Source organism: Festucalex cinctus, chromosome 5 (genome assembly GCF_051991245.1).
Source record: "Festucalex cinctus isolate MCC-2025b chromosome 5, RoL_Fcin_1.0, whole genome shotgun sequence".
In the NCBI taxonomy this organism is placed as follows: Eukaryota; Metazoa; Chordata; class Actinopteri; order Syngnathiformes; family Syngnathidae; genus Festucalex; species Festucalex cinctus.
The window spans coordinates 5,145,671-5,162,711 of record NC_135415.1 but is presented as its reverse complement, the minus strand read 5'-3'; the positions used below and the strand labels follow the sequence as shown (position 1 = coordinate 5,162,711).

General features: G+C 38.1%; 1 protein-coding gene across 1 annotated transcript in view; it reads left to right on the top strand.

The window, feature by feature from the left end:
* The first annotated feature begins 286 nt into the window (after window positions 1-286).
* The window catches only part of lnpep (leucyl/cystinyl aminopeptidase), a 75,039-nt gene continuing 58,284 nt past the window's right edge, over window positions 287-17,041 (top strand). The window contains 2 exon segments of the mRNA XM_077521268.1: window positions 287-650; window positions 6,065-6,165. Coding sequence (XP_077377394.1) covers window positions 623-650; window positions 6,065-6,165 — 129 coding nt within the window. The 5' untranslated portion in view covers window positions 287-622.

The window sequence follows — 17,041 nt, the reverse complement described above, 5'->3', positions numbered from 1 at the left end:
TGTCAATACTGTACTGTGTACGTACAATCACATACAAATACTGTATGTACATGCTGTAAAATACAGTTGAATGTAAGGGGAAGAATAAATCAAAACAATCAATACTGAATCAATCAAGGACAAATGTAATTGCTTCAAATGTGTTCATTTAACGACTTAAATTAAGTGGTGAAGTTCAACATCGTTCAATGCAATGACGTCAAAAGTGGATTTTCCGGTTTCAGCCACGCCTTTTAACAGTTGCTAGCCAATCGGATGCAAGATCTGGGTCAGTTGTCAACAACTGGTCGGCGAGGAGGGCTGAGTGGCATCTGCCGTAGACTAGTAGTACATGATTATACAAATATCAAAAATTGGTGTACATGTGATTGTGTTCCCCCTTTTTGTTAGTGGAACGAAACTGTGCCAGTTGGCGTAATCTAATGAAGTGAGTTTGTTTCAAATATAAGAAGTTGGCTAGTTCCCTGCTAGCGACTACGTAGCTGGTTTTGGTGTGAGGACGTGCTGCAGACCGGGAGGAAGACAATTTGGTGGTGTGTCCAGCCATTTAAACTATACGTCTGATAAACGTGTCCAAATATCCTGCTATCAGGGACGTAAGGACCCCCTTCTACAACCTGCTATGGAACCTTTTGACGGTAACAGTACAGGTAAGGAAGTATATGATGGCAACTGTATGGTCGGTATACATACAGTACGTGACAACATGTTAATAGCGAGCTTGCTAATAATAACCATTCATTCTGAGTGACTTTGAAACGCGAACACGCGGTGTGAAAGGTCAATTATAGTTTGTTTACGAGTCTGTTAAAAACTTAACATGCAGTTGACGACGTCGAAGCTAACAAAACACAGTCGCGCTCCCCCTATTTAGATTTGATATTCGCCGCATTTAGTCATGGCGTGTTGAGTAGATAAGTCGTGCTGAGCTCTGCTTTGCCTACCAGCGGACAGCTGATCAATAACCTCTGCCGTCGTCCTAATATATCCAGGACGTTATGGACGAAAAGAAGCAAGCGTATTGTAAATCAGAAAATATGAGATTTGTTGTTCATCTCATGGATGACAAATCTTCATTGGTGTTGTCATTTCGGTAAATGACCCAAATCGCAGTTTCATTTTTATGTTCGACAATAAATGAACAAGTCAAATACAGTACATTATACCTAGTTGTAACAGAGCAAAGTACTGAACATCCAATGATAAAGAAAGTGAAAGTTTGCCTCAGACGCTTTTTTTAGACAACAGAAATATGTTCAAATAGGAAGATGGAAGTTAAACACTGTAAAACCTAAAAAATGCCTTAACTAGTCTTGATGCTTCAAATGTGAGTTTCCTTACCTGATTCCACCTCCAGACTTACATTTTTTTTTCTTTTTCCTTCACTTATTCCCTTAAACAATTTTGGAAAAGCATTTGTTGAATGTCATCATAAATAACCACAAATTATTCAATGGCATGTCATTGAATAGTAACTGCAGTTACTATTCAATGACTATAGTGACTGCAGTCAGTATGGTTTCAGAAATAACAGATCAACAGCTCTGGCATTGATTGATCTCATACTAACCGATAACTGATACAATATACTTCTTTAAAAAAAAAAAAATGTTCCGTTGCAATTTTTAATTTTTTTTAAAAACTAAACAGAATATCTTTTGTTGAGGTATGTTCACCAAAAGCTAAAGAAAAAGCAAAACACATCCTTTGCTTTGTTAGTTTGGAGTCCACACATTTTTATGCTGCTTGAATAAGCATACAGTATTTCCCCTAGTTACTTATTTGACAACTTAATTTTTCATTTGGAGTCACAGATTTTATTGCTTTAGTTTGTGCGACACTATTACCACTTCTGTAATTGGGCCCCGATTTGTGGATAATTTCAGGTTATATTTTTATCGTCTCCTTCTTTGGATATTACACATTACCCAGTACCTATTAATAGGCATTTGTGCAATCAGTGTGAAGCCGACACACAGATGTGTGTCATAACGTATGAAGTTGAACTGCTTCAACCACCTACCTTTGCATTTAGGGTTAAATTTATAACCTCTTTTCATATAAGGGTTTAAAAGTATGTGATTTCCAACTTCAAATCCATGGCCTACTTGCCAGACATCATCTTTACCCTACTTATTATAAAGCAATGTAGGCACATAGCAAGGGAGCGTGTTTTACTACATGGAGTAATATTGGATTAGGTAGCCAAACATGACATTTGTTGTTTGGGAAATGAGCAGAGAACGAAATTTCCTCCCAGAGAATTTGATGTAGACAAGACACACCTTGTGCCACTGCTCACAGTGCATTGCAGGTTGCGGAAAAGCATGCTTTTGTCATCTCGTGGTAGCATGTGACAGGAGCAGACAATACACTGTCATTGATTGTTTTATTATTTGGAACTCGTAGAGCCACTGTAGTGACACAACTCATTGCATCATTCAGCACCATATAAATATAGTACTGTAACTTTTTACTGTATAAACATAATGGAAGTTTAACTAGCAGTAGATTCTGCAAGAGGTTAAAAAACAGGAACCTGAGATTGTGCTTGATTACATGTGACGCTTTGGCAATGATTTGTTTTTGCAACATTCCAGTTTGAATCCCATACATAATGTTAATATGCTGTCTGTGGCAATCAAAACAATACAATCATGTCTTCAACATCTTATGGTAATACATTGTAATAATACACACTCAGTGGCCACAGTGTTAAATGTAATGCCCAAAAAGATAAAATAATTATAACATGACATTACTTCTCTTTGCTTTTTCTTCTTCTTCTTCTTCTTCAAAAATCCTAATGTTAATTATATTTATATATAATGCTGTAGTGTTACAATATACAGTATTGTGAAAAAGTTTGAGACCTTTTTCACAGCAGTCATTTTTAAATATATTTTTAAATATAACAAAAACCAAGCTGTATTGCACAGAAAAGGAAAGAAATCATGAAATTTTGTTTGTTTGAATTGGAATTACTTTTGCGTCGACAATGAGTTATCGCTCAAAAAGGGTGATGAAAATTGACCAGCATTCATTTCCTGACTAGGTAGGCTTGACTGGTTGCAAGTCACAAGTTAAGTCACAAGTAACTCTCAAGTCCCGAGTCAAGTCCATAGTCAAGATTGACAAGTGCCGAGTCAAGTCCCGAGTCAAGTCTCAAGTCAAGACTGTCAAGTCCCGAGTCAAGACTGACAAGTCTCTAGCGAGTCACAAGTCCTACACTTCAACAACATCGTAGATTATATTATAAGTGATGTGCGCATCTCGGAATCAAGGTGCATTATGGGTAATTCCAGGTGCATTCTGGGCAGTTTTTGGGTAGACGAAACTACCAAACGGTCATTAAAAATGAATTGGATCCAATGGAATCAGCTCTGATAGAAACGTTTCAACCGCTAGAAAGTTGCATAGCATGTGGTTTACTGACATCGGGGAAGCTGACTTGCAAGCTTTAAAGTGTACAGTTATACAAAGATTGTCACCACTCTAATCTCCGCCATTCAAATTGATAGGGTAGTTGGTAGCCTCGTTCTGGTCAACAATTGTATCCACGAGTCTGATGATATGCCACAGGGAATTCAGGTATTGCCTTTAGCCGACAGAGGGCGCGCGCTCCTCTCTCCTCGCCTGAAAAGCCGGAAGGCGTTCTCCTGGTCAAAGTTTTAACAATGAAAATTACATCTTAAGTGCAATTTAAGGCACAATCCCTTCGTTTAAACAGGGAGATTGGATTACAAAGTAGCCTAGGTCCACAACATTGATAACAATAAGAAAAGCAAGCGAGCCAAGCAACAGCTGCTCAGCTGTCATACTGTTGCCGATGCCAGCCAGGACTCGATGCTAACGCTAACAGCTAGCCACGAACACCGGAGACTTGTACTGTATCATTCAATGCCGGCGTAATTAACTTCTGTTTCTTCACTTCCAAAATTAACTATTTAATATACGTTCGTGGTGGCGTTATGAGAATGGTGGTAGAAAATATGTAATTTCAATAAAAACGTCGACACACGCTCTGACGCTCACACTCCGAGACGGAACGTAATCGTTTACATATGTTTTAATATTTTTGTTTAGGTGGAAGAAGCAAGTCTTTTCAAGTCAAAGGGCTCAAGTCCACACAAGTCATAGTTAAAGTCCAAGTCGAGTTGCAAGTCTTTTAACATTTTGTCAAGTCGTCAAATTCATGACTTGAATCTGACCCGAGTCCATGTCACATGACTCGAGTCCACACCTCTGACTGGTAGTGTCGTTAATGTAACTGAGGTTTCCTTGAAGGAATTAGGGAAGGGCAGATAACATTAAAGCAAGAATGGAATCCTGTGGTACTTCTTCTCAAGTTAATGCGAGGTAGGGCTGGGGAAAAAAAAGTCGACCAAGGTCGACCTTAAAGATAGGTCGCCTGGAAAAATTTAAGACGACGCTCCGCCCCGTACCATGTTTGTGCCGCCGTCCATGTTTTGGATGGACCTTTTATGGATACATGCAGAGTGTGTTGTATCAGAGTAAAAAAACCAAACAAAGACTAGTACTTACAATATACATCCATCCATCCATTTTCTTGACTGCTTATTCCTCACAAGGGTCACGGGGGGCGTTGGAGCCAATCTCAGCTGGCTTTGGGCAGTAGGTGGGGTACACCCTGACCTGGTTGCCAGCCAATCACAGGGCACACAGAGACGAACAACCATCCACACTCACAAGCACACCTAGGGACAATTCGGAGAACCCAATTAACCTGCCATGCATGTTTTTGGAATGTGGGAGGAGTGTTACAATCAATATGCAGTATTGTGAAAAAGTTTGAGACCTTTTTCACAGCAGTCATTTTTAAATATATTTTTTTAAATATAACAAAAACCAAGCTGTATTACACAGAAAAAGTAAGAAATCATGAAATTTTAGTTTGTTTGAATTTTAATTACTTTTGCGTCAACAATGAGTTATCGCTCAAAAAGGGTGACGAAAATTCACCAGCATTCATTTCCTGACTGTAGGTAGGCTTGACAGGTGGTAGTGTCGTATATGTCACGGAGGTTTCCTTGAAGGAATTAGGGAAGGGCAGATAACATTAAAACAAGAATGGAATCCTGCGGTACTTCTTCGCAAGTTAATGCGAGGTCGGGTTGGGGAAAAAAAGTCGACCAAGGTCAACTGGAAAAATTTAAGACGACCCTCCACCCGGAACCATGTTTGCACCTCCGCTGTCCATATTTCGGATGGACCTTTTATGCCTACGCGCAGAGGGGTATATTCGCTAAGAATGCGCTGCGTCCGGTAATAGCGCGAAATATTGCACCACAACTGCACCCGCAGTCTGCGCCCAGTTACCCACCTATTCACTAAGGATATTGCTCTAATCATATAACTGGCGCAAACACACCCACAAAACTGACCGCTTGGAGCAAATTTGTGCCTGATTTACCACACATGGCAATGGATTTGCGCCAAGTACATGGTTGTTATAGTAACAGTTGCGAGAAAGATGACATTATCAGAAAGCGAGGTTGGACCGAGAGCATTGGTGTCGTTAGACCTATTTTATGGGGCTCAAGCCTACCTAAAATGTTCTTAAGCCCTCCCTAACACAATATCCTTCCTTTACGTTTTCAAACGCACGTACATTCGCTATGTAACGGCCGGGACAGTAACAAAAGTACGCATTGAAGGGAAGGGGATAAGTTACTTGAAGAGGTGGAGGATCACCATGTGTGCGTGTGTGCGAGAGTTAGACTGTAAATTGAAGACTATTACTGTACAGGAAATATAAGGAACAATAGGTATTTATATCCAGATTATCCACTCAATTCAACACACGAACAGTTGCAGCTTCAAAGTTTAAAAAAATAAATAAATAAATAAATAAATAACAATAATAATAATAAGTTGATCAGTCGGTAAAAATATGAGAAGGAAAGTCAATTAAAAAAAAAAAAAGTCGTTAGTGACAGCACTAATGCGAGGGAAGAAGTGAAAAATGTTCAGACACTCATCTTTCACATCTGTAATTTCCTCTTGTGAGTCATGTTTCGTTTACGTATGTTGCTTCTTCCAGCTGTAGAGCAAGCCATCCTACCAAGGAACATGATTGAGAACAGCATGTTTGAAGAAGAGCCTGACGTTGTGGATCTGGCCAGAGATTCCGCAGCATATCCGGTACACTGAAGTCATTTTACTGTACACTAAGGCATCAAATCACTCTTAACAGTTTTACACTCATTGCACATTTAATTCAAATCAAGGATAGCTTCTGTCCTAACAAATAAAGATTCAGAATACAGTACATATAAACAAAATAAAAACATGTTTTTAAAATGAATGATATAGTTATGTGGATGAAAAGCCTACATACAACTAAATGAAAGTGGTGCCTTGAAATATGAAGTGCCCGACTTTGGTGTGGCTTTTTCGAGATATGAGCCGTGGTAGAGACATTTTTATTTATTTATTTATTTATTTTGATATGCAAGCACAAACTTTAAATAGGACAGCTGCATGATGGCAGTGATGTCAATTCGACTTGCGTCATAGTAAGCACCAGTTTGGCAAATAGTGAACAAGTCTAGTCAGTTTTATTCATATAGCCCTTAATCACACAAAAAAAAAGTCTCAAAGGGCTTCAAAGGCCCACACTTGACAAATATTTAATACCACTCCGAGTTCAATTTTGATGTTTGATTGAACAAACAAAGATAACTAGAGCTGCGAGCAGCTATAAAGGGCCCTCGCAACCCGGGCCACGTTGGGGTATTTGCATGTCGGAGTACTGGCATGTTGGGGTACTGTTTCAAAGGAAACCGTCTAAATTGTAAATGTTTTTGACGTGCTTTGTGTTTGCAAAGTTTCATGGAAGGCCAAAAATTATGCACAATTAAAATAAAATCAAAATGGATTGGCACATGGCTATAGAATAATTTTTGGAAGTATTAGGCTGATAGGTGTGCCTCCAAATATTCACACATCTAGCTGAATCATATAATTGGAAATACTTCATAAAAAATGTCTAGAGGGCGCTATTGAGCCATTTATTACAAATTGCACAACAAATCTCTAAAATATTCATGTTCTTGAGAGGTCTGATCTGTGTGCAAAGTTTTGAGTTTTCGCTCATGTTTAGACTTTCAAAAAAAAAAGCATTTTTCTTTGCAAACAATGCATCGCTAGAGCAAAGGCGTGACAAACAATTTCAATAACTTTTCATCTTAAATATCTTCAGATGAAACACGCCAAAGAATGAAGACAATCTGATAAGTTTTGCAGAAAATATGAGGGCTATAAAAGGCCCCCAAAAATGGCTACAAATAGCAAAGTAAATCAAAATGGCAGACTTCCTGTTTGGTTTAGCATATGGCTTTAGAAACTTTTTTGTCAGTCTGAGGCTGATAGGTATCCCAATTTTTACAAATCTAGCTGAATCATACATTTCCAAAAGCTTCATAAAAATGTCTATAGGGCACTATTGAGCCATTTATTGCAAATTGCACAAGAAATCTCTAAAATATTTATGTTTATGACAAGTCTGATGTGTGTGTAAAGTTTCATGAGTTTTCGCTCGTTTAGACAAAAAAAAAAAAAAGCAGCATTTTACTTGGCAAATAATGCATCGCTATGGCAACGGCTTGCGACAAAATAAAAAAAACTTTCGATAACTTTGCATCTTAAACATCTTAAGATGAAACACACCAAGTTGGAAGACAGTCGGATAAATTTCGTAGGAGTTCGTTAAAATGTGACCCCTAAAAAAGGCGTAAATCAAAATGCCGGACTTCCTGTTTGGTTTAGCATATGGTTCTAAGAGACTTTTTTTGTACATCGTGGGCTCTTATGCAGTGTTGCCGGTAACGCGTTACTTAGTAACGCGTTACTCAAAAAAGTTGCTTTCTAAAGTAACTAATAGTCTAACGCGTTACTTTATTCTACAAAGTAGTCTGATTAAAGTTACTGTCCAGAGAATCAATGCGTTACTCCACATTTTCATGAAGAAGGCAAACTATCTCACTGTTGTAACAGTCACAAACAACTACGAAGATGAGGCAGAAGTCATTGATCACCACACTGAATTCAGCCATGGTCTGGTCATGAATGGTTTGCACATTCAAAACAAAAGTGATGATACTTTTACTACTAGTTTTATTAACCAACAGGCACACAACACAACAAAAAAAGTGTGCATTATGGACCATAAAAGTGGTAAAAAAAAAATTTTATTTCCATCCTCAACTGGTCCATGAAGCATTATGGGATGAGGTCGTCTCCGCCCTCTCGCCAGGGGGAGTGACGTCAGACAAGTTACGTTTTCAGTAGGGGTGGAACAAAAAAACGATTCGACCGAACCATCGTTCGTCAAGGGGAGCTAAACGACCGTATCGGTTGCGAGTGAGGCTTTATGGTTTTCATAACAATAGCAAGAGTTCTGCGCCGTGCTCTACTTGTTTTGTGTACATTTCAGTAGCATCACCATTCAAGCTACTTCCGTGTTTCCGTGCTCGCGACACGGCGCGCGCGCGCGCGCGCAACGAGTGACAACATACAAATGGAGACAGTTAGCAGAAGCCGGTGGCGTACATCTCGGTATTTCCCATGGCTATCGAGTCCTCTCGGTGCACTTGAATGTCCCGGGCCGGCGTTGGTACTGCGCGCGAGCCAAAAAGAATAACTCCCGTGACGATCCAATGCATGGATTCAAACGACACAGGTATGTCCCACAGCCAACACACCAGCTAAGCTAAAAGCACACTGCAAGTATCTCATTTCTCAGTTTGTGGCTCCCTGTCAATGTCTACAACTAGCATGAGCAGCAGATAGGAGAACTGAGACGTGCCCGCGATTACGACAGCCCAAAAAACAAAATATAAACAGTAGTGATTCTGTGGTCATCATCGTGTCTCAGATTAAAAAAAACAAAAAAAGATGTCATACATTAACCAAAAATGAAAGTGATGACAAAAGAAAAAAAAATTGTTAAATACAAAAATTGTTGATTAAAAAGGGAAATGAACTTTTGGAAATATTTTTGCATATATTAAGTGGTTAAAATGTGTTTGATAGATTTATTGTTCCATAAGGTGGCTTCATATTTCTTTTGGCTGGACGGTAGGTTTATTTCATGTCTTAAATTTATGTTTCTGAAATACTTAACAATGTGCAAATATTCTGTTTAATTGTGTTGGTGTCTGTCTAAAGGTTAAATATTTATATTTAACATTAAATTATCAACCTTTTGTTTTCCTGATCCTTATTTTGAAGAGAAAAAACAAACAAACCAAAAAACAATTATAACTGTCAATAACTACTAATAAATATTTAAACTGATACATGTGTACACACTGGAATAGCGGAACAAACAAACAATAGAGGAATTTAGTGGATTTTCATTTTCAACCTGGATAGATTTTTATTTTTTGTTTTATAAAAAGTATTTACGTTACAAGAAGTCAAGAGAGACTGCCTATTTTGTTTTTCATAAAAAAAAACCTTTATTTTCATGTTAAAAATGCACTTTCAATAAAGTATTTGGAACTCCGTTTCTACTGCATTATTTTTATGTTGAGATGGTGTTATCGGCAGCTGCTGAAAGTAACTAAAAAAGTAACTTTTAATCTAACTTAGTTACTTTTAAAATCAAGTAATCAGTAACGCAATTTAGTTACTTTTAAAACCAAGTAATCAGTAAAGTAACTAAGTTACTTTTTCAAGGTAACTGTGGCAACACTGCTCTTATGTATGCCTCCAAATTATCATAGCGCTAGGTGAAACGTACAACCGGGAATGCTTCGTTAAAGAGGAGTTTTTTACCTCAAAATGTGATGCCCGGCCCCTACGGGACTTCCTGTTGGGTTTAGCACATGGCACCAAGAGACTTTTTTGTACATCGTGGGCTGTTACATTTGTCTCCAAATTTTCGTAGCTCTAGCTGCTTCGTACAACTGGGAATGCTTCATTAAGAAGGATTTTTTTCCTTTGCAAACTGTGCATGCCATGGCAACAGCGTGCAACGAAATAAAAAGCTTTCAATAACTTTTCATCTTCAACATCTTAAGATGAATCACACCAAGTTTGGAGATGATCGGATAAACTCTGTAGGAGGAGTTCGTTAAAATAAGACCCCTATGAAATGGCCCAAAAAATGGCAACACGTTCCAAAGTAAATAAAAATGGCGGACTTCCTGTTCGGTTTAGCATATGGTTCAAAAAGAGTTTTTTGTACCTTGAGGGCTGTTACATATGTCTTCAAATTTTGGTAACTCTAGGTGAAATGTACAGCCGGGAATGCTTCATTAAGTTAGAATTTTGAAACACAAAATTTGATGCCTCGCCTCTGGCGGACTTCCTGTTAGGTTTAGCATATGGCACAAACAGGCTTTTTTGTAGATCATAGTCTGTTACATATGTGTACCAATTTTCATAGCTCTAGGTTAAACGTACCACCGGCAATGCTTCGTTAAGTAAGAATTTTGAAACTGTAAATTTGATGCCCCGCCACCGTCATATAGTATGTCAAAAACTTTAGATTTTTTACCATGGTGTTGTCCCAGGTCTTGAGATGGTGCATCCCAAGTTTGAAGTCAATCGGATTAACCATGTAGGAGAAGCGGGCAAAAGTATGACCCCAGTAAATGTGCAAAAATTGGCCAAAATTGGACATTTAAATACTCATATCTCACTTCCTGTCTATTTTAGGGTACACAGATCAAAGAGGTTTTTGTTCATCTGGATATGCTACAGGTGCCACACAATTTTCATAGCCGTAGGACAATCGTAGCGGGACAGGGATCCGTTTAAGCTATGTAGGTGGCGCTACAGAGCCATTTTTCTGTTATCATGTATGGCGACTTTAAAATATCAAATTTTTCGCCAGGCCCGATCTGCGTGTAAAGTTTGGTGAGTTTTCGTTCACGTTTAGTGTCTCAAAAATGTGATTGTTTGCGGAAAAGAATAATAACAAATAAAAAGAAGAATAACTAGAGCTGCGAGCAGCTATAAAGGGCCCTCGCAACTAGGGGCCACGTTGGGGTACTTGCACGTCGGGGTACTGGCACGTTGGGGTACTGTCAAATAGGACAAGGACCATCTAAAATGTTTTTGACAAGCCTTGTGTGTGCAAAGTTTAATCAAAACGCAAAATATGGTGCGCAATTCCCAAAATAAATTCAAAATGGCGGACTTCCTTTTAGGTTTAGCATACGGCTACAGAATACTTTTTGTAGGTCTTAAGCTAATAGGTATGCCTCCCAGTTTTCACAAATCTAGGTCAAGTCATCTTTAGTTGTGTATCGCTTGAATCATACAATTGGAAATGCTCCATAAAAATGCATAGAGGGCGCTATTGAGCACAACGTTGGGTTACTTGCACGTCAGGGTACTGGCACGTTGGGGTACTGTTACATGGAACAAGGACCATTTAAAATGTTATTTTTTTCCATGCCTTGTCTGTGCAAAGTTTAATGAAAAAGGCCAAAAATGATCTATAATTCCCAAAATAAAATCAAAATAGCGGACTTCCTCTTTGGTTTGGCAAATGGCTACATAATACTTTTTTGTAGGTATTAGGCTGATAGGGGTCTGTCCTAATTTTCACAAATCTAGCAGAATCATACAATCGGAAATACTTCATAAAAATGTCTAGAGGGCGCTATTTATTGCAAATTGCACAATAAATCTCTAAAAATTCATGTTCATGACAAGTCTGATGTGTTTGCAAAGTTTCATGAGTTTTCATGTGTATAAAAAAAAAAAAAAGCAGCACTTGACAAACAATGCATTGCTATGGCAACAGCGTGTTACAAAATAAAAAACTTTCGATTACTTTGCATCTTAAACATCTTAAGATGAAACACACCAAGTTTGAAGACAGTCGGATACATTTTGTAGGAGGGGTTCGTTAAAATATGACCCCTGAAAAAGGCCACAAAAAATGGCAACAAATCCCATCATAAATCAAAATGGCAGACTTCCTGTTTGGTTTAGCACATGGTTCCAAGAGACTTTTTTGTACATCTTATGTATGCCTGCAAATTATCAGAGCGCTAGGTAAAACGTACAACCGGGAATGCTTCGTTAAAGAGGAGTTTTCTAGCTCAAAATGTGATGCCCGGCCCCTGGGGGACTTCCTGTTGGGTTTAGCACATGGCACTAAGAGACTTTTTTTTGTACATTGTGGGCTGTTACATATGTCTACAAATTTTTGTAGCTCTAGCTACTTCGTACAACTGGGAATGCTTCATTAAGAAGGATTTTTTTCCTTTGCAAAAAGTGCATGCCACGACAACAGCGTGCGACGAAATAAAGAGCTTTCATTAACTTTTCATCCTCAACATCTTAAGATGAGTCACACCAAGTTTGAAGATGATCGGATAAACTCTGTAGGAGGAGTTCGTTAAAATATGACCCCTATGAAATGGCCCAAAAAATGGCAACACATTCCAAAGTAAATCAAAATGGCGGACGTCCTGTTAGGTTTAGCATATGGTTCAAAAAGAGTTTTTTGTACCTCAAGGGCTGTTATATACCTCTACAAATTTTGGTAACTCTAGGTGAAACGTACAGCCGGGTATGCTTTGTTAAAGAGGAGTTTTTTAGCTCAAAATGCGATGCCCGGCCCCTGGGGGACTTCCTGTTGGGTTTAGCACAGGGCACCAAGAGACTTTTTTGTACATCTTGGGCTGTTACATATGTCTACAAATTTTTGTAGCTCTCGCTGCTTCGTACAAATGGGAATGCTTCTTTAAGGATATTTTTTTTCCTTTGCAAACAGTGCATGCCATGACAACAGCGTGTGACGAAATACAAAGCTTTCAATAACTTTTCATCTTCAACATCTTAAGATGAATCACACCAAGTTTGAAGATGATCGGATAAACACTGTAGGAGGAGTTCGTTAAAATAAGACCCCAATGAAATGGCCAAAAAAATGGCAACACGTTCCAAAATAAATCAAAATGGCGGACTTCCTGTGAGGTTTAGCATATGGTTCAAAAAGAGTTTTTTGTAGGTCATAGCCTGTTACATATGTGTACCAATTTTCGTAGCTCTAGATTAAACGTACAACCGGCAATGCTTCGTGAAGTAAGAATTTTTAAACTCTAAATTTGATGCGTCGCCGCCGTCATATAGTATATCAAAAACTTTAGATTTTTTACAATGATGTTGTCCCAAGTGTTGAGATGGTCCATCCCAAGTTTGAAGTCAATCGGGTTAACGTGTAGGAGAAGCGGGCAAAAGTATGACCCCTGTAAATGTGCAAAACTGGGCCAAAATTGGACATTCAGATGATCATACCTCACTTTCTGTCTATTTTAGGGTACACACATCAAAGAGGTTTTTGTTCATCTGGATGTGCTACGGGTGCCACACAATTTTCGTCGCCATAGGACAATCGTAGCGGGACAGGGATCCGTTTAACCTATGTAGGTGGCGCTATGGAGCCATTTTTCTGTTATCATGTATGGCGACTTTAAAATATCAAATTTTTCGCCAGGCCTGATGTGCGTGTAAAGTTTGGTGAGTTTTCGTTCACGTTTAGCGTCTCAAAAATGCGATTGTTTGCGGAGAATAATAATAATAACTAGAGCTGCGAGCAGCTATAAAGGGCCCTCGCAACCCGGGCCACGTTGGGGTATATGCAAGTCGGGGGACTTGCACGTTGGGGTACTGTTAAATAGACAAGGACCATGGAAAATAGAAATGCATTTGCCGTGCCTTGTGTGTAAAAAGGTGCAGTAAAAGGCCAAAAAGGATGCACAATTCCCAAAATAAATTCAAAAGTGTGGACTTTCTGATGTGTGTGCAAAGTTTCATGAAAAGTCGCTCGTTTGATATTCAAAACCAGCATCTGTTTATTTGAAAACATTGCATGGCACAGAGATGGTGTGTGATCAAATAAAAAGCTTTTTGATGACTCTTAATGTGGTGTCGCTGTGCAACACATATGTATTCATGACATAGTGAAGTATTGTGACAGTTTTGTAGGGTCCAGCAAACAGTAAATGTGTGACAGTTATTCAAGAAAAAATGTAGCTTTGAAGCAGGCTAACCAATGACATCATCTAAAGGGGAAAAAAGCACATGAGCAAGCATAGGTATAAGTAGAGGAGAAAAAGAGATGAAAGAAGTGCGAGAGATGGAACAGGAGAGGAATGCAGCTGTTTATGTATAGCTGTTGTAACAGGACAGATTAAATAACACTTTAACCTGGGGTTAACAGCGCCCTAGGACAGATAAACTCTTTAGTGTAAAAGTTTTCTGGGGCAGATGAATCCCTTGGGGTCAAAGAGTTTGGGTTAGCACATAGTCTGTCTTAGGATAATGTAACCTCCATGGATGAATTAGTCCTAGGACGCTTTGACCTGCGGGCTAAAACTTCAGGGGGGTTAACCTGTCCTGTTATATTGTGATCATCGTCTTCGTGCATGTCCTCAGTGGCTTCTTCTGTCTGTGTGGCAGCATTTGATACATCTGTAGAACAAAAAAGAATGAAGAATCATGTTCGATCTGTGAAGTTTGGTTGTCTTAGGTGTAGTTTACAGAACAGTCGTGTGCATATTTTTAGCATGGTAGTGTCTTAATACAAATGCATATTATGTAATGCACTGTATATGGATATTACAGACGTAATATTTGACGGTGATCTTATATTCATAGTTTTTGCCCGTTAATAAATAATATAGCTAGTAAGTAATAAGACACGCAAAAATGGTATAGTTGAATCCTCTGGGTCAAAAAGCAATGTTTTAGGATTGTGTGATGAAATGATGAATAAAAGTAAGGATACGACAGGTACATAAATGGTTATGTAAGTGTAAAATTTGGCATGGTGTGTCCAGATACATGCAGGATAAGTATAAAATATTATGGTGTGTGATTGATTTTTTCTTAGTAAAAATTAGTATTGTAAAGGTCAAGTCACAGTATGTCCAAAAAATTAAAAAAAAAAAATCTATGGTATAGAAACATCATAATCAGGGGCAAAGACATAAACATAATAATAGTAATTAATAATGATAGAATTTAAATACAATCTTTTCCATGAATATGTCAGTTATTTTGAGAAGATACAGAAAAAAAAGAACTTTGAAGTGTCTATCAGTGGATGAAAGAGGGCAAGATCACAGCATAGCTACATGATATCAGTCACATTTGAAAGTAATCAAGTGTAGTATGTATTCACATTATATACATTGAGAAATTGCGGCTCAATAATCAGTCAGTGTTTTAGTTAACAGTCCAATGTTACCTTCAAGATATTCCTAACAGAAAAAAAGGAACGTGCATTAACAAAAAAATGTAAAAATGTCCATTGTCAAACATGTCATTCATTATACACAATGTGTAGGATGGGGATGCTTGCTGTGTTAGTGTTTGTGTGTCTTCCATGTCATATAGCTTACCATCACGGACAAATGCATCACATGCATCCTTTATATCCAATGCAGTCTGGAGTTCTTTCACAAGCTTGGTTTTGAAGTCTATCTGTTTTTCAAGTGCTCGATTGACTCGAGTCACATGGACTAGTTGGTTCATTTGGGAATGAAGATCAAGGCTGCGCTGGTATAAGTCGTTGCGACTGAAAGCATGATCAATGCATGCATACTGTAATGACAAAGCATTCAATGAAAATCAGTCATGTTAGATTCCATGATTCTAAATAGCAGAGGTAACGTGTTGGTGCAAAACGTTGTGGTCGTGTTGCATGTTACTCAATGGCTGTGTGTGTCAAAACGAGTTTATTTGAAAGAATATACAAATATATACACACGGACATATATATTTATACAGTATAACAGTGCCGCATGTATTGGTTTTAAGGAAAGAGTTGAAAAGCAGTGTTCAGAAAAAAGCATAAGACGCACAAAGTACCATTTCACTACATGTAATAAGTTGTCAAGTAGACATGTGAATTAAGTGGTTAAGATAGTGGCTACTGTGCAAGTAAGCTTCAATTGTCTCTAAAAGGTTAGCATATGTGTTCTACATGATATCAATGGCTAGACGTGCTCGTGGAGAAACATTACAAACAGAAAAACACACTAAAGGTGCCTTTAACAAACCTGTTAATAAATGAGAACTTAATACATATATGTATGGCATACTGTATATGATTGAGAAAGTTGTCCTGTTTAGTTTATGTAAAAAGTTGGCAATCTTTGCGTATGGAGATGATTAGAGGGTCTTTATCAAAAGAGAATTTGCTTGTTGATTTGTTCATGTTCTGTAGAAAAGCAAAGGAGTAGAAATAAATACAGTATCATACTTCATAAACATACAAGAAATTTGTAGCTGTATTAACCATTGTTGGTATTTGAAGTGATAATTTAGGAATAGAAGTGTAGTGATTGCAGAATTTATAGAGTGCTTACCTTGTATGACTTTGTAGATGGAAATGTCTTTTGTTGAAAGAGCTCTTTGTTGTCTACTATATATGCAAGGACAAGCATAAGTAGGTGTGGTTATGAAGTACTTGACCATTGAAATAAAGCAGTGGTATCAAATGTATGGACCGTGGTTTGGCTCAGGCCTGCAAAGGGGTTTAATGTGGCACAAGAGATAATCTTGTAAGGTACAAAAAATAATAATAATATAATAGGTATGCCTCTGAGTTTTCACAAATCTAGGTCAAGTCAAGTCATCTTTAGTTATTTTGCGCTTGAATCATCCAATCGGAAATGCTCCATAAAAAATGTATAGAGGGTGCGATTTATTGCAAATTGCACAAGAAATCTCAAAAAATTCATGTTAATGACAAGTCTGATGTGTGTGCAAAGTTTCACGAGTTTTCACACATGTATAGATAAAAAAAAAACAAAGCAGCACTTTACTTGGCAACCAATGCATCGCTATAGCAGCAGCGTGCGACAAAATAAAAAACTTTCGATAAATTTGCATCTTAAACATCTTAAGATGAAACACACCAAGTTTGAACACGGTCGGATGAATTTTGTAGGAGGAGTTAAAATATGACCCCTAAAAAAGGCCACAAAAAAAGGCTACAAATCCCATCATAAATCAAAATGGCGGACTTCCTGTTTGGTTTAGC